The sequence below is a fragment of the Amphiura filiformis genome, chromosome 6, assembly GCF_039555335.1.
Source record: "Amphiura filiformis chromosome 6, Afil_fr2py, whole genome shotgun sequence".
Taxonomy (NCBI): Eukaryota; Metazoa; Echinodermata; class Ophiuroidea; order Amphilepidida; family Amphiuridae; genus Amphiura; species Amphiura filiformis.
The window spans coordinates 10,342,643-10,359,645 of NC_092633.1; the positions used below are offsets into that span (position 1 = coordinate 10,342,643).

Consider the following 17,003-nt stretch of genomic DNA (forward strand, 5'->3'; position numbering starts at 1 on the left):
TTTCTGAGTTCCGACTGATTTTGCTTGATCGCATCACATATTTCTTTTCATGTTGCATTTATTCATTGAAATAAAAATGCACAACTGCTTTAAACTTTTGGATGCAGGTAACTTTAAATTTCACAACAATTCAGTACCTTGTTTCATCCTCCCATCTTCATCCCAACATGCTCTATACTTAGGGCTGCTATACAGACTTTTTAGAGGATGTAGAATATTTGATGCAACATGTCTTCATAATTTAATCTATCCCCATATGTATTTCCAGTAATGTTTAACTTCTAGCGAATAATATATTTCCACCAGATATTTGCCATAACATAATTGATTTTACCTCATCAAACATTACTGATAATATAATGGGAATAGATTAATGTTGCGTCAAAATATTTTCGGCCAATACTCGGAGTCTGTATGCCACTTACTCAATATCTTGTTTTCGTAAATACAGTAATGTGTGCTTAGCTTTTGTCTGTCATTCAAAAACAAAGTAAAGAAAAAACTAGAATGAAAGTCTTTTCATGCATGCAATCAAACAAATAGATCTGTAGTACCCATTACGATCAACTTTCTTGTATACCTTTTTTCCATTTTTAAAAAGCTTTACCTTACGCTTAGTGTTTTTCTAACATTTTATAAGCACCACAACAAGAAATCCTAGCCATGTCTATTTAGTTACGCTATCCATTACAATATTAGAATAACTAAATGTACAAGATGATATCTACAGGTACGATATGGTAATAGTAGCCTCAATCTTACTCATGTGTATCTATATCAACGAAACAGTAGAACTAGAATCACAAGTATGGGGATAGTATAAGTAAACATTCAGAGTATGTGTTTATCATGTTTATTGCAGTCTGTGCGAAAATCTACCTTCAATTTTTCAGAGCATATCAGATAAGTATCGTTTGTATGATTGGCAACATGATACCACCTACTTCAACTTCACTTGAGTGTCTCTAACAACTTTCTCATAACAAATGCAATGATTTAAATAAGATATGCTTACAATTATGTTGAGAATATCAAAAAGATAATATGATCAAAGGGTTCTTGTATTTCGCTCCCGAAGGTTCCCTACGTTTTGTATCAGTGAAGACATGCCTTGCAAGACACTCTTGCAAAAATACAATGTCAGTCTAATAAAAATTCCTTTAAAAAAGGAATGTGGCGCCCAATGTGAACTTGGACGTGATATGGTGAATTCCATGGTGTGTAGATTTGGTATTATAATGATTTTTCTAGGGAAGAGTAGAAGATGATCAAATGCAAGAGAAATGTGTTTGATTGGGGAAGGTGTTCTGACAATCCAAATATAAAGTTAGTCCACCTCAAATGACCTGTAACAATTTGTGATTGACATTACTTAATTCACCTCGGATACCGAATTGTAATGATAGCCACAGCTGAGCCTGAGATAGGGTCTGTCATAGTCTTGGTTTGTCTGCTCCTTCGTCAAAGAATTTTCGATGACATAGATATAAAAATGTTTTCAGTTCGAGGTGCTAAATGGAACCATTTGACTGCAAAACCAGGAGGTAAACTACAATCTATAAAATTGCATGCGCAAACTGTTGACAATAGTTAAAATAGGACTATAAGCTGGGTCCAGTGCACATACTGAATGCCAGCACATATCCTGGAAATTTCCAGGATCTGTGATGCCAGTAAAGCAGTAGTGGTGTTCGTACCATGTGTACCTTGTGTAGATTTATCAATATCACCACATCTGAACTATTTTTTGGGACGCGGAATTGTGCAGTACCGCGTGCGGTACTGCACACTTCCGTTTACAGTCCAAGCATGCGAACTGCACATCCCGACCTGCATTCCCGCATGCGGGAATGCAGGTCGGATGTGCAGTACCGCATGCGGACTGTAACATTTTGGTGCATTTCCGCTTAGGGATGTGCAATATTTTTGGTGTTTTTTCCGCATGGGGATGTGCAATATTTTCGGTGTATTTCCGCGTGGGGAACTGCAATATTTTGGTGCATTTCCGTTAGGGATGTGCAATATTTTTAGTGCATTTCCGTTAGGGGAACTGCAACATTTTTGGTGTTTTTCCGCATGGGGATGTGCAATATTTTTGGTGTATTTCCGCCAGGGATGTGCAATATTTTGGTGTTTTTCCGCATGGGGATGTGCAATATTTTTGGTGTATTTCCTCGTGGGGAACTGCAATATTTTGGTGCATTTCCGCTTAGGGATGTGCAATATTTTGGTGTATTTCCGCGTGGGGAACTGCAAAATTTTTGGTGCATTTCCGCTAGGGGATGTGCAATATTTTTGGTGTATTTCCGCGTGGGGAACTGCAATATTTTGTTGCATTTCCGGCAGGGGATGTGCAATATTTTGGTGTTTTTTCCGCATGGGGATGTGCAATATTTTTGGCGTATTTCCGCGTGGGGAACTGCAATATTTTTGGTGCATTTCCGCTAGGGGATTTGCAATATTTTTGGTGTTTTTCCGCATGGGGATGTGCAATATTTAAATTATATTAAATTACTATCCTCCGTAAATTGATTGATAATCGATCCACTTGAGAAATTCTCCGTTGGAACTTTAATAGAAAGTGGTCACAATGTCAAGTTGAATATATAATAGTCATCATTAAAGAGGCGTGTGAAATTGATTTTAATAAAATTAATTTTATACAATAACTATTAGCTAGGTTCTATACTATGCCGACCTTTAGGACACGACTTTCCAAGACTCTCTTTTAAATACAAAATGCGACATTAATTACATGCGATCATTGATTGTCTAAAACTAATTACTAAAAAAAGTAAAAACACCTAAGAGCCTGACGTATTTTTCACCACGAATGTAGGCCTACTAAATTTTTGTCATACCTATTTTGTTGCATGTCCGCATGCGGAACTGCAAAATATTTGGTGCAGTTCCGAAAGCAGTATTTTCGCATGCCAGCGTGCGGAACTGTCAAATATTTGGTGTAGTTCCGCATGCAATTAATGTTAAAGTCTGCGTGCGGTAATGTAATATATTTGGTGCAGGTCCGCATGCGGGACGTACATGTTTTTTCGCATGTCCGCATGATGAGGGAATGCAAGACGAGATGCACAGTTCCGGATACGTGAGGCCTACAGTATGTTGTACATGTTTTATTTATTGAAATTTTTAAAGAAGAAAGTCTTGTTCGAAATTTCTGCATATAGTTTCATTGTTGTAATTAAAAAATAAAGTCTTCTCCAAAGGTCGGCAGAGTCAGGCCTAAAACATGTACACAATGTTATATTAAAATCATTTTCACACGCCTCTTATGATGATTAGTGACTATTATAAATCTACTTGATATTGTTCTATTATAAGAACCCAGCGGACATTCCTCAAGTGGATCAATCATCAATTCACACTGATCTCAAACGATGCATGCGCATCAATAGCAGCGGCAAGATCAGAAAACAACTTTTAATGTTTATCACAGCATGACCAAGTCAGTATTGGGCACACAGGTATGTCCCGGGGGGTGGGGGCACTTCAATATGAAATGGATATAGGTGTAGGGCTGACACTTTCGCACTAAGGGGCATCCGGTGAGAGCAAAATGTAAAAAATATGGGGTCATTGGGTGAGAACATGACCTTTTTATAAAATGGAATCTTTGGGTGAGAGCCAAAACAACGCCTTAAAAACCTCGAAAATCGAATTTCTAGTTCTAAATGCCGGGTCTAAATGGCTTCAAATTTCATTGTTTTTTTTTCAAAATAAGTAACAAAATCAGTGATAAATGAAAGTTGCTGTTCAAATTGAACTTGTAAGGGTCTTTGGATGACAGATCAAATGGAAAATATAGGGGTCTTCGGGTGACAGAGCATGTGTTCGTAAAAATATGGGGTCTTTGGGTGACAGCGACGCTGAAAAAGGGGGTCTTAACAGCCCTACATACGCGTCACCTCCAAAGTGGGAGTGCCCCACTGCCCCCCCCCCGGGAGGTCTGTCTGGTCTACCTGAAGAATTTTAAAGATTAAAAAAACCTTTTAATTTTTGTGTGTGTGCATAAAATGTATACAATATAATGACGGTCATATTATTATAATCAAGACAATATGGAGGCACGCGGAATATTTGGTCCAATTACGCATTGGTGATACTACTGAAAATTTATTTTCGCATGCCAGCATGCGGAACTACAAAATATTTGGTGCAGTTCCGCATGCGGTAACAGCCGCTTTTAATACCTGGTAAATATATACATTTCATCATGCTAAATACAATTATATTAGTTGATTATATAATAGTATATACATTTCATCATGCTAAATTAAATTATTATCCTCCGTAAATTGATAATCGATCCACTTGAGAAATTCCCGTTGGAACTTTAATAGAAAGTGGTCACAACGTCAAGTTGAATATATAATAGTCATCATTAAAGAGGCGTGTGAAATTGATTTTAATAAAATTAATTTCATACAATAACTATTAGCTAGATTTCTATACTATGCCGACCTTTCGGACAAGACTTTTCAAGACTCTCTTTTAAATACAATAATGAAACGGAAAGTAAAACGATAGTGGGCCTAGGCCTAATATTGAATTAATATTCATATCTACATGCGAATATGCGGATACATGCGACGATCATTGATTGTCTAAAATTCCATGATCTTGATCCTATTTTTATCGATATACATCGATCACTTATCGGATTAAGTATTGGACACAATAGATGAAGTATTTGATTGACAAGGTTGGGCAGCTTCTAACATGAATAAAATGCACACAATGTCAAGTTTATTACAATGGTCACTAAATAGATTCATCACAATAGCCACTTATCATTAAGCGGCGATGCGATAATATTTTTAATATAATAAAATACTATAGACTTTAAAGTTTATAACACTTTCTTTTAATTACAGCAAATGAAGCAAAACTCACAATAGGCTAATAGTCAAAGTAAAACGATAGTAATATTAAAGAAATTTATTTATATATGCATGTGATAATATTTTCTACGCCGCAGGGCCTACAAATAAAAAACAAAACAAATAAAACCAAAAACAAACAACAACAACTACAACAACAAAACCTTTTCGCCGCCAAGCACACGCTGAACTGTAGGGCATACAACTCGCCTTGCATTCCTCCCGGATTCTCTCATGAGGACATGCGAAAAAACATGTTCACCCCACATGCAGGGCTGCACGAAATATAATTGCATTTCAAGACGCGGACATTCGAACAAAAACCGTTCATTATGCGGAACTACACCAAAAATGTTGCAGTACCCCATGCGGAAAGACACCAAAAATATTGCAGTTCCCCATGCGGAAAATACACCAAAAATATTGCACATCCCCTAACGGAAATGCACCAAAAATATTGCAGTCCCCCATGCGGAAAAACACCAAAAATATTGCACATCCCCATGCGGATAAACACCAAAAATATTGCACATCCCCTAACGGAAATGCACCAAAAATATTGCAGTTCCCCATGCGGAAAAAAAACCCAAAAATATTGCACATACCCTAACGGAAATGCACCAAAAATATTGCACATCCCCTAACGGAAATGCACCAAAAATATTGCAGTTCCCCATGCGGAAAAAATCCAAAATATTGCACATAGGCCTACCCTAACGGAAATGCACCAAAATATTGCACATCCCCATGCGGATAAACACCAAAAATATTGCACATCCCCTAACGGAAATGCACCAAAATATTGCACATCCCCATGCGGATAAACACCAAAAATATTGCACATCCCCCCAAAATATTGCAGTTCCCCATGCGGGACTGCACATCCCGACCTGCATCACCGCATGCGGTACTGCACATCCCGACCTGCATCACCGCATGCGGGAATGCACGTCCGGGATGTGCAGTCCCGCATCTTGAAGTGCGTGACGGAAGGTGCAGTTCCGCATGCGGGACTGTGAGCGGAAGTGTGCAGTACCGCACGCGGTACTGCACAGATAGCAGTCGCTTTCAATACCTGCACATCTGGGCTGTCAATCAAACACTGACGTCTCTATGGCAACCCAGTTGAAGTTATTGAGCTAATCAGAAAATGCGTGCTTAGAGCATGTCTCCAGATTGAACGGGATTTGCATGGTGATGAAGTCGAAGGAGGACCAAGACTACATGTAGGTCTGTCCATGTATTTAAAATCTATGGTCTGTCAGAGCCTCCAATGACTAATGCCACGCCTCTGTTAAAAGGGCATTTTGTGATCCACAGCCTCATCCCCCCACTTTTGTCAAAATAAGTTGCGATTTTTATACCACTGGATACCTCTGGCTACACAATGTTTATGTACCAAAAATTTCTTGCAGCTTAATTCGTTAAGAAAAAATATTGCCAAATTTGAATTTCGTTCTGGTATACCAGAACGAAATTACAACAGTGGCCTATGGAGCAGTGTAATACACTAAATCATGCATAACTCGCAAACGCAAAATTGGAATCAACTACAATTTTGGAAATAAGCTGTTTTCGTGGATATCTACTGAAAAATATCATAAAAAGAGGATGCCAGGATCACGAAATCCTCCTTTAATTTACAAATAATATGAGGATTCCATTTTGTATATAAACTTTTCTTGTGCATGGTGAAATAGATACTGTGGTTTCCAGACTTTCAGATGGTTGTAAGATTGTTTCTCTCCTCAGCATGACCAGATCAAAATGAGTCAATGCACTATCACATAGATTTCTTACAGTTCATTATTTTGTAATCATAGTGAGCCCCATGTATTCTAACAGAAATTTGATGCAACTTCTGAATGACTGGATTTTGAGCAAAATCTCCCTATATATAATGTGTCGTCTGACATTCTTGTTTGCTATTGTGCAAATATACAATTTTAATAAGTAGAAAACAGTAATGAAATAATGTGGGGATCTGGAATATACAGCAGGCCTTTAATATCACCATATCAGCTAACTTAAGATGTAACTGAGCTTAATTGCCGAAATGAAATATAAGACATCAACTGCTGTCCACACTCAGTACGGTACTTCAAGATGATATCAGAAATACCGACATGGATTCTAGGATTAAAAGAGATTAACTAGAATTACGCAGTTCGTAATTAAGGTGGCCCACACAAAGGTGTGTAAATGATAACAAAGGTTTGTTAAAATATAAGTAATATGCAATAGGCAAATTAGCTCATTAATATTCATAAATATGTAAATAACATGCAACAAAACTATACAGCACATTAGGCCACTATATACTATCACAATACCAAGTTAGAAGTAGATCAGTTATTGTGTTTCAGCTGCAGAGTGGATTAATGACTATTTAGGCAAAATATGCAAATAAGCTCATTAATATGCAAAGAACATGACACAAAACCATACAGCACATCAGGCTACCACATCCTATCCCCATACCAAGTTTGATATAATATTGGATGGCTGAGCATGATACCATAACATATCGGATGAATCCGATATGTTATGGTATCATGCGAAATAAGCCATCCAATATTATCATTATTAGGCTTTCTTAACTCCTAATAACCCTGAAAACATAATAATGAAGTTGATCGGTTACTGTGTTGGAGCTGCAGAGTGGATTAATGAATTTGGTTCATTTGGATCTGGATGATAACATAAGCCCCACATATGTGGGGGCCAAAAAGTAGGGCACAATCATGAATCATTTATGGGGACAAGACAACCCCTCTGAGAAGCATTTTTTGATGTTAAGTTCATGACAAAGGAATACCTGAAAATTATTATGTAAATGCTAACTAAATAAAGTCTGCACAAAAAGTAACTCAGCTGTTATAAATACGCCTAGATTCAGAACTAATAATTGTTTTTACAATATTTCAACATAGAGAGAAGGATGATTTATTTACATGCATTTTGTTACCCCATTCGTCAAATGTCGTTCAATATTAACAACGCAGTAGTGCTTTTACAGAAAAATACCCGAATTTAAAAGTTGCAGTTTACAGCGATCAATGGTTATAATGCCAGCACTGTATCACGTAAAGCCCGCCATTTATCTTCGCGCTTACTTCAAATCAATACAAATAATTGCAACTTTTAAATTGGGGTATTTTTCTTTCAAAACACTGCTGTATTGTCAATATTGAACAAAATTTGACAAATGGGGTATCAAAATGCGAGTAAATAAATCATCCTTCTTTTTATGTTGAAATATTGCGAAAACAATTATTAGTTCTGAATCTATAGGCATATTTATAACAGCTGAGTTACTTTTTGTGCAGACTTTAGTTTAGGATCCTGTTTCTCTTCCAACAGCAACTGATTTAGGCATAGATTTTAACAGTGATTTAGGGCTTTGAGACACAACACTCCATCAGACTGCAAAATTTGCCTCAGATATAAGTTACATACACCGCTTTAGACTACATGTAATCTGGTTGAACAAATTCATCAGGATCGGTAGAGTAAACTGTAATCTGCTTGCTTTCAGCAGGTTCTGCAGTTTTTGAGTTGCAATAAAAATGATTTATCTCTAACAAACATACAGATTCGCACACAAAAGTTAAGATTTTGCAAGAAAGAATCCTTTCACTTTATTATTAAAGGTGCCATGTAATAGTTCAAAGCTTTCAGACATGCAAGATTTGGGTTGCACATAAATGGGGCATATCATAAGTGACCAAGTCACTCCAAAGCACTTATCAATCACACTGGGAACGTTTTTGTATTTTGCTGTTTGATATTCTAGTACAAAGCTGATAAAGAAAGCTCTTAATAAAAAATAGTTTTATCATATAGACTGTTTATGGATTCATGTGCGGATCAAGGGGGGTGCTTTGGTGGCTGCAGCACTCCAGAGTATACACTTACACTTAGATTTGATGGGTTAAAATTATAGGTTCAAGCCTTTTAGTTCCCCATATCCATTCTTGTTCCAAAACTTGTCAATTTTGCCCTTAAATTGGTTTGTTGTCTTGACATTCACCACATCTGCAGGAAGCTTATTCCATGTGTCAATCACTCTCTGGGAGAAGAAAAACTTCCTCAAGTTTAGGCCTTTGTGCAGCTGCTTCTTGAAGAGTTTGTAGCTGTGTCCTCTGGTGCCTGTATTGTGTGACATGGTGAAGAGCTCCTCTGGTTTGATATCTTCAAGCCCATTCAAGATCTTGAAAACCTCTATCAGGTCGCCTCTTAATCTTGAACTTCTAGCGGGTAGAGATGTAGTTCCTGAAGCCTTTCCTGGTAGGGTTTTTCTCTTAAACTTGGGACAAGCTTAGTAGCTCTTCTTTGTATCTTTTCAATTTCTTTGATGTCATTAACTTGGTATGGACTCCATGCCTGGACACAATACTCCACATGTGGACGGACATAGGCTTTATACAGGATGGAGAAACTTTCTTTATCGATGTACTTGAAAGTCCTCTTGATGATTCTCAGACTGGTCATGGCCTTGTTGGCTGCCTTTGTACACTGCGTTGATGGTTTGCAGTCATCTGTGATGTAGACACCCAGATCCTTCTCTTCTTTGGCTACCATAATCTCATCTTCTCCTAGGACGTAGGATCTCTCTGGGTTGTCGTTCCCTAGATGCATGCATTTGCATTTTGATGCATTGAAACGAAGAAGCCAGGTGTCTGACCAGTCCTTGAGTTGGTTGAGATCATCCTGTATAGCATCGCTACCTTCCGTGCTGTCTTTCTTGACCCTGTTGTACAGTTTGGTGTCGTCAGCAAACATTTTAGTTGTTGACGTAACTACCTCTGGCAAGTCGTTGACGTACAATACGAAGAGTATTGGCCCTAACACTGACCCTTGCGGTACGCCGCTCATGACATCAGCCCAGTCCGACAGTTCTTTCCTCACTTCAACCTGTTGTTTTCTGTTCTGAAGAAAGTCCTTGATCCAATCTAATATCTTGCCAGAGATCCCATATGCTCGCAGTTTGGAGATAAGTCGTTTATGAGGGACTGTGTCGAAGGCCTTTGCGTAGTCAAGATATATAACATCTACTCCGAATCCTTCATCCAAACTTTCTGTGATGTCTTCCAGAGTGGTGAGTAAGTTGGTCATGCATGATCTTCCACTTCTGAACCCATGTTGATCTTCTGAGAGCAGGTGATGTTGGTTGACATGATTAAGAATGGCATCTCTCAGTAGCGACTCCATGATTTTGCAAGGAACGCTGGTAAGGCTGACTGGTCTGTAGTTGCAGGCCTGATTTTTGACCCTTTCTTGAAAATCGGTGAAACTCTTGCCAGTTTCCAGTCATCTGGGATGCAGCCTTCCTCTAGAGATTTCTTAAAGATCATGTACAATGGGACAGCCATCTCTTCTTTGAATGAATCGCAAAAAGAGAGAGAAAGAGAAAAGAAAGAAAGAAAGAAAGAGGAAGAAAGGAACTAGGAAAGGAAGAAAGAAAGAAAGAAAGAAAGAAAGAAAGAAAGAAAGAAAGAAAGAAAGAAAGAAAGAAAGAAAGAAAGAAAGAAAGAAAGAAAGAAAGAAAGAAAGAAAGAAAGAAAGAAAGAAAGAAAGAAAGAAAGAATGGATGAATGAAATCAAGAAAGAAAGAGAGAAAGAAAAAGTGTGCACCAAATCACGCAAATTGAGTTCAGAAATGCAACATTTCCCGCAAAGGGGGCGCTGCCACCTGGACCCCCGATTTGGCCACTAACTTTACAGCACCCAGGGGGAAGCAGTCCTGGATATGCGATGTATGGATTATTGTGATCAATTTAGTGATCTATATTTGGTAAGGGGTAGCCTTGTGTCTTGCGAGACTCATTATGCGAGGCCATTATTATAAGAATAAGGTAAATATTCAAAAAAATGAATACCTTAGCATTTCATCTACAAGTACATGCCTCTAAATGAGGGTTTTTTTGACGAAAGAGATGAAAGGCAGACACCATGCACAAAAACTTTGGTCTTTATACAATAACACATGTTTGTATAGCTCCTGTATCAGTAATATAGTTGCTCAAATTCCAAATAATGTGGAGGGTGTCTGCCTTGCATCTCTTTCATTAAAAAAAAATCATTTTGAGACATGTAAGCTTGTAGATGGCATTCTACGGTATTTAAAAATGATTATAAATGATTATCATCCCCTTCACCAAAAAGCAGAAATAATATTAAGGTTAATAAAAGCTCAGTGTCTCAATTCACAAGTTGTGTAAAGTCCTACTATTAAACATATTAAAGAAGAAGGAAATATTTCTCATCATTTCTTCAACCACCTGACATCACATCTACAGCTACAGCTGAAATTTGACCATTTTAAACAATGCCTTGTTCTTTCCCAGGTCAGTTGCTGAAGTATCTTCTTTATTTGCCCTTTGACTTCTCTAAGACATTCTGATTTGACACAATCAGCTCATTCTGACAAACTCCCTTGTTCTCAAAAGCTAAATCAAGCCTATTTTGGCACAGTGTTGGTATTTTTACCCCTTTACTTTCTCAGGATTTTCTGTTGGTAGATCCTTAGTAATTTTCATATTTTCAAAATTTATAATAATTTCTTGTAAAGATTACGTGGCCCACAGAATAACATGAATGCGAGAAGTACAAACATACATATTATCAATAATGTGGTTCTTCAGATAGCAGAGAATCACCACAGCTGAAAATAGCAAAATTTAAACTAAACATTGAATATTATGAGAAATAGCAGGGGAGTCGTCGCATTGGCTGGTGCCCATGCCAACCACCGCTGGTTTCCAACCGGTTCCCAGCTGGTCGCTACCATGATAAATTAAGAAATCTCTGGTGTCTGGGGCTATGGCCTGGGTTTCTATAAGGGTTTGTGATGAAACACTGTGTTTTATGCTATAAATAGACCCAGTGGCCTATGACTAAGTGTAAAAGTAGCTTGCCTTAGAACAGGTACCTTTTTATAAATCGGTGCAAATATAATATGATAAAAGAAAATTATGACAAACCAGATAGTTGTTACCTGTTTGTCCGGGAGTTTCCACATGATATATAAATAAACTTTGCTGTATTTTACATTATTAGGATTGAATTCATTTATCACATTTTATTGGTCTCAATGTCTACCTCTGATGACTGATCTAGACCCTGTGGCCTTAAAATAACAAAAAGATTATTATTTCTGTTTTCAGTGTGATTTGACATTGTCTTTCAGGTGCACCTTTTTTCTAAATAAATATAGTTTTTTGCTCTTTTTGGAAATTGGTCAAATCTGTTTGTTTCCAAATGGAATTAAATCCATGTTGATCTAAAAATAAAGAAATACATAGAGAAATACAGTACCGTAAAATAAATGATTGAAACCAAACCTGTTTATTTTTAAGCTTCGATATATGCATGGTATCTTTCATTGGGCAGAAAATAAACATAATCAAAGAAATACAACAACCTTATTTAAGAAAATACATTGATTTTCTCTGGACATGTAGTAGATCACTCAGGGTCATGAAAACACAAAATAATTCACCACCAACAGAGATGGCAATGATGACACCACAGATATTTAACCACATGGTAATGGTTTAAGAATTGACCAGTTCATGCCCTGGTATTATTTTAGTAAAAGAACCATTTTAACAACACATTTTTCCTTCCATATAGATGGACACAGCTGAGGAATACATGTACATGAATGACTAATCTTATCAAGTTGTATGTAATACTTTTTCAACAACTTAAAACACAATTACAGTGTGAAATATTTGAACATTTTCAACAACTTATTTAGGAACAACATAGAATTATGTTAAATCAAGAGATTTTCAAGTTCATGCTATGATCTGCTTGGAGCTTGTTGGTCTTGAATGCACTTTTTAAAGAGGAGTAAATTTGTACTGTATTACAACAAGATGTGGTCATGGTGGTGAGTGGGAGGTGTATGGGTTAAGATGCCTCAAGTCAAGTGCCAAATCATGATCACGTACCTGCCTAACACGAGCCAATCCTACACGCTCTTCTAATAACACTAGCTATCTGAATGAAGAACCACTAATCCTACAATTAGGCATATTTTTACCTATTTGAATGCAATTTTTAATAAAATTTCAATATTTTGACATCTTTGTCAATCTAAGATTTGACATGATGGCAGATCAACATAAAAATGATCGATTGTTGCAGGGAAGGGGTTAAGTGTGAAAATGGCAACCAAGAATTCATTATTATTCCACACTACACTTCCGCTGATACCAATGATGACACACGCATGGTTCTATTTTGAGAGCAAATCCCTTCTTTGTTTTGTACATTTGGAGACACCATTATTCTTGGGATTGGAGGTAGATTGTATTAACACAGATCACACCCAAATCATGCGTGGGCCTTTTTTTTACCCTGGTATTACAAAAGTTTCAAATGTAGGCCTATAGGTTCCATGTGTTGCTTTACATTTTATCATGTTCATATCTAATTCAATCAATTTCTAGCTTTCAGGGGATAATATTAGATTACATGGGGATTTCCTGTCATCACAGATATCTGTGCTGTGATGCAATTCTTGAAAAGATACCCACCACTGAGTTCAAATTCAGCAACACATGCACTGTCTGTCTTGAATGCAGAAATTGAAGGGGTATAAAAAACATGGTGGTGCAAATTCTCCATCACTGTACATCTATACACTCATCCAAATCTTGTTTTTTCCTCGGTTTTTTCCTGCTGTTTTGTTTTTAACTTATTGATAATGGACCAGCTATAGCTAAACAGCTTGTTTTTCAGAAATATCCTTCCAAAATGAAGTCCTCTTTATATGAAGATGAGTAGGCAGTCCATGCATGGTTTAGACAATTACCCCGCAAACACAAAAAGTTTTTGACATCATTCGCAAAAGGTTGCAGAAAATGTTTAAATGTAGAGTTACATAACATTCAAAAACATTTTTGATAATTGGAATGTACTTGTATACAAGTATATTCCCTGGCCCCTAAGGGTCTTATTAGACTACCCGTAGTCCACTTGCCCATTGTACATACTCTGGATATTGTATTTAAGCTTAAAACTCTGATTTAATTAATGTGTGCACAATAATTTGATAGATTTTCACATCTGTTCTTTTCAGTCACCCTACTCCCTCTGTTAGCTTCCCAAGTGGACTACTGACTTTGGATTGCGGTCAGAGATGCTTAACACGGCTGTCTATGAGCTTCTATGGGTGAGATTGTCGGAAATCTGGCCTACTAAAATTGGCCATGATGTAATGCATCTTTAAATGGATCTGGCTTGTGATTGGTCGCCCCGATCTCGTTATGGTTTAAATCCTCCGGTACCTGTCATTACCATTAATAACTACATGGTACACAAGTATGTGGCCTACCCCGCCTTTGTGTTGTGTAATTGCATGAACGCGTCAATAAGTGCATGAACGTGTCTTGTATTTGCTTGCGGTTAAATTTGATTGATAAACAAGTATGATTGACAGTGTGAGTGTTAGGGACTTTGCCCATTCAAAATCCCGTTTAAAATTGAAAGTCCATAGTCTATTTTTAACATGGAATTTCGCGATTAATAAACTGGCAGATTCTAAAATCAGAATTGTTCAGTATTGAAGTGCCAATACAATTATGACATTATGATATGTTGCATTCAATAATATAAGCCTATACGTACACTTTACTTTTACTGTCACTAATATAATTATATAAACTTTTTCATATCAATTTTATACTAGTATTTTGATGTAATTAATATCAGTATAATTTCGAGTTCAACTGAATGCTTTCATCATGATTAACATCAAAAATAGACTATGGCATAGTCTAGGGTCTTATGCACCCCTCCCCTATTGCAGGGTCAGGATGGATTATAACACACATGTTACAAAACAAAATATGTAACAAGCACCTGGGCGAACCAGCCTCAGTTAATCCCTATTGTAATCCCAACTAAACCCCACCAGTGCACCACATTTCTGGGGGGGGGGAGGAAGTATACTTGAATCTAGTGCATTAATTAGGGTTAGCATTAGGGTTACGTTTGGGGTTAGGTTTAGCAGAAAATAATAAGACAAAACTAAAATCCAGTGAGCTTGCAAAATAGGAACCTATGCGTTGACTTTTTATCTGGGCGTAGGATCTGTGGTGATGGTGTAACTTTCGTGAAAGGATTGAAGTCAAATTCAGAAAAATGACTCGTACAAAACTTTAGGAGAAAACTCAGCAGTAAAATTGTTTGTGCGAGCTAAAAATTAGTCAGTAAACAAGATCAAAAGTAACTAAACATTACAAAATTAATTTAAATACATTTACTTACAGTTCGGTAGTCTGCTCACTTAATCCTGCGGGGACTGATGTCAGATTTCTGCGGGAGCAATCGGCTTTCAAAGTCTCACTGTCCGCCGCCGATGGCCTGTGAGGTTTAATCCACTCACAACAACACTCTACAGGACAATATATTTCTGTTGAATTCAAACATTCACAACTAACAACGTTCAGAAATCCTGAAAGTATCAGTGTCTGAAAAACTAGATAACATTTCCAAACCCCCATGTTGATTAAATTTAACAGATATTGAGCATTTTGGATAGACACCTATGATTTCAAACCACCGTCAAGTTTTGAATGCACAAGTACATGAAGTAGCAGATATAGCACATGTGTAAGTTGTGTTTGTGTTTGATGATATATGAAGGATGCGTAAAACCGCACATTCACTTAGTCACACATTTTTGAGCCGGGGTGGACGTATACGCGTATGCTCATGAAACTATAAAGTGAAATATTCTCATACTTCTCCGCACATAAAACATCCATATTATTTAAATATATTTATAAACAATATATTTGTAACATAAAGAGAGACATTTAAGCATATTAATTCGGTCCTTTTGAAATAATATAAAACTTTTTTTTTACTTTCGTTTCCCTATGTATAATGGACTAACCTAATGAATATTCATATTTAAAGTTTCTCCTTCAGTTTATAGTCTTGGTAAGAGACTTCTACTTGCTTATGATGCTCAGCTCTTTCATGCGCATGGCTGGTAAAGAGACTACCACATGATGACAGATAGCATCCGCTGAGATGAGTTCGTTTAGAACAGGTGCATTGGTTGGTCATGTTAGTAGAATTCCGAGTTTTTGAGCTAAAAATAAAATAGGTGTGTAGGACACAGGTGATTTCGCCCCGGGGATTTTGTTGAAAGAAAATGTGAATTTAATTATGCTATTATACATGTACATAGATTCATTTTTAAGGTCCGCCCGGCACATCGGACCATATTTTTTGTTTCATGTATTTAATTAGTTTTGTAGGTTTAAAACAGGTGGCGAGTGGCATGATAGAGCCGGCAACTTGTGAAACCGCCGCGCCCGGCCGTATGGCATTTTCCATATACTCGGCGGTTAGTTTTGTGGGGTTCATTATCGAACCCCAGTGGTTTTAGCTTGTATTTGTATTATTTATTAACATAGGCCTATTTGTTTGTGATATTTCAAGCGTTTTAAAATGTCAAAATAATCCCATTCAATTACACGGTTGACGATGAAAATTTACTGAATTTAGACCACCACCTGGTTTAAAATGCACATTTTAATTAATATAATTGTATTATAACATGTTGTGTAGTAAAAGCATTTAAACAGGGCTGTTAGGGAGAGCAGCACTAAGTGCTGATGAGTCTACCCTCTATAAACAAAATGTAAATAAATAAAAAACTAAATAAATAAAAAATAAAACAAACAAATAAATAAATAAATAAATAAATAAATAAATAAATAAATAAATAAATAAATAAATAAATAAATAAATAAATAAATAAATAAATAAATAAATAAATAAATAAATAAATAAATAAATAAATAAATAAATAAATAAAAGAAACGGGGGTCTGACATTTGCCCCCCCACCACCACCTGCACCCGTGGCGCCACCACTGACGTTTATAGGGTTCAAGTTTTGGCTATAGCGACACATAAGCCCTTTTTAAATCTCATAAATCGCCTTCTAGGGTTGGTTACACTTTAATAACATTTTAAATTAGTAAAAATAATTTTCTTTTAAATTCTTTTACCCGGTTGTCATTTCTGAAAGAAACATTTTATTTATTTATTTATTCTATTTATTTATTTATTT

The 17,003-nt window shown here is 36.7% G+C and overlaps 1 protein-coding gene across 1 annotated transcript in view; it reads right to left on the reverse strand.

Annotated features, from left to right (window-relative positions):
* The window catches only part of LOC140154172 (uncharacterized), an 85,242-nt gene extending 69,770 nt beyond the window's left edge, over positions 1-15,472 (reverse strand). Inside the window, exon 1 of the mRNA XM_072176780.1 lies at positions 15,183-15,472. Coding sequence (XP_072032881.1) covers positions 15,183-15,418 — 236 coding nt within the window. The 5' untranslated portion in view covers positions 15,419-15,472. The remainder of the gene's footprint in view (positions 1-15,182) is intronic.
* Between the last annotated feature and the right edge of the window lie 1,531 nt (positions 15,473-17,003).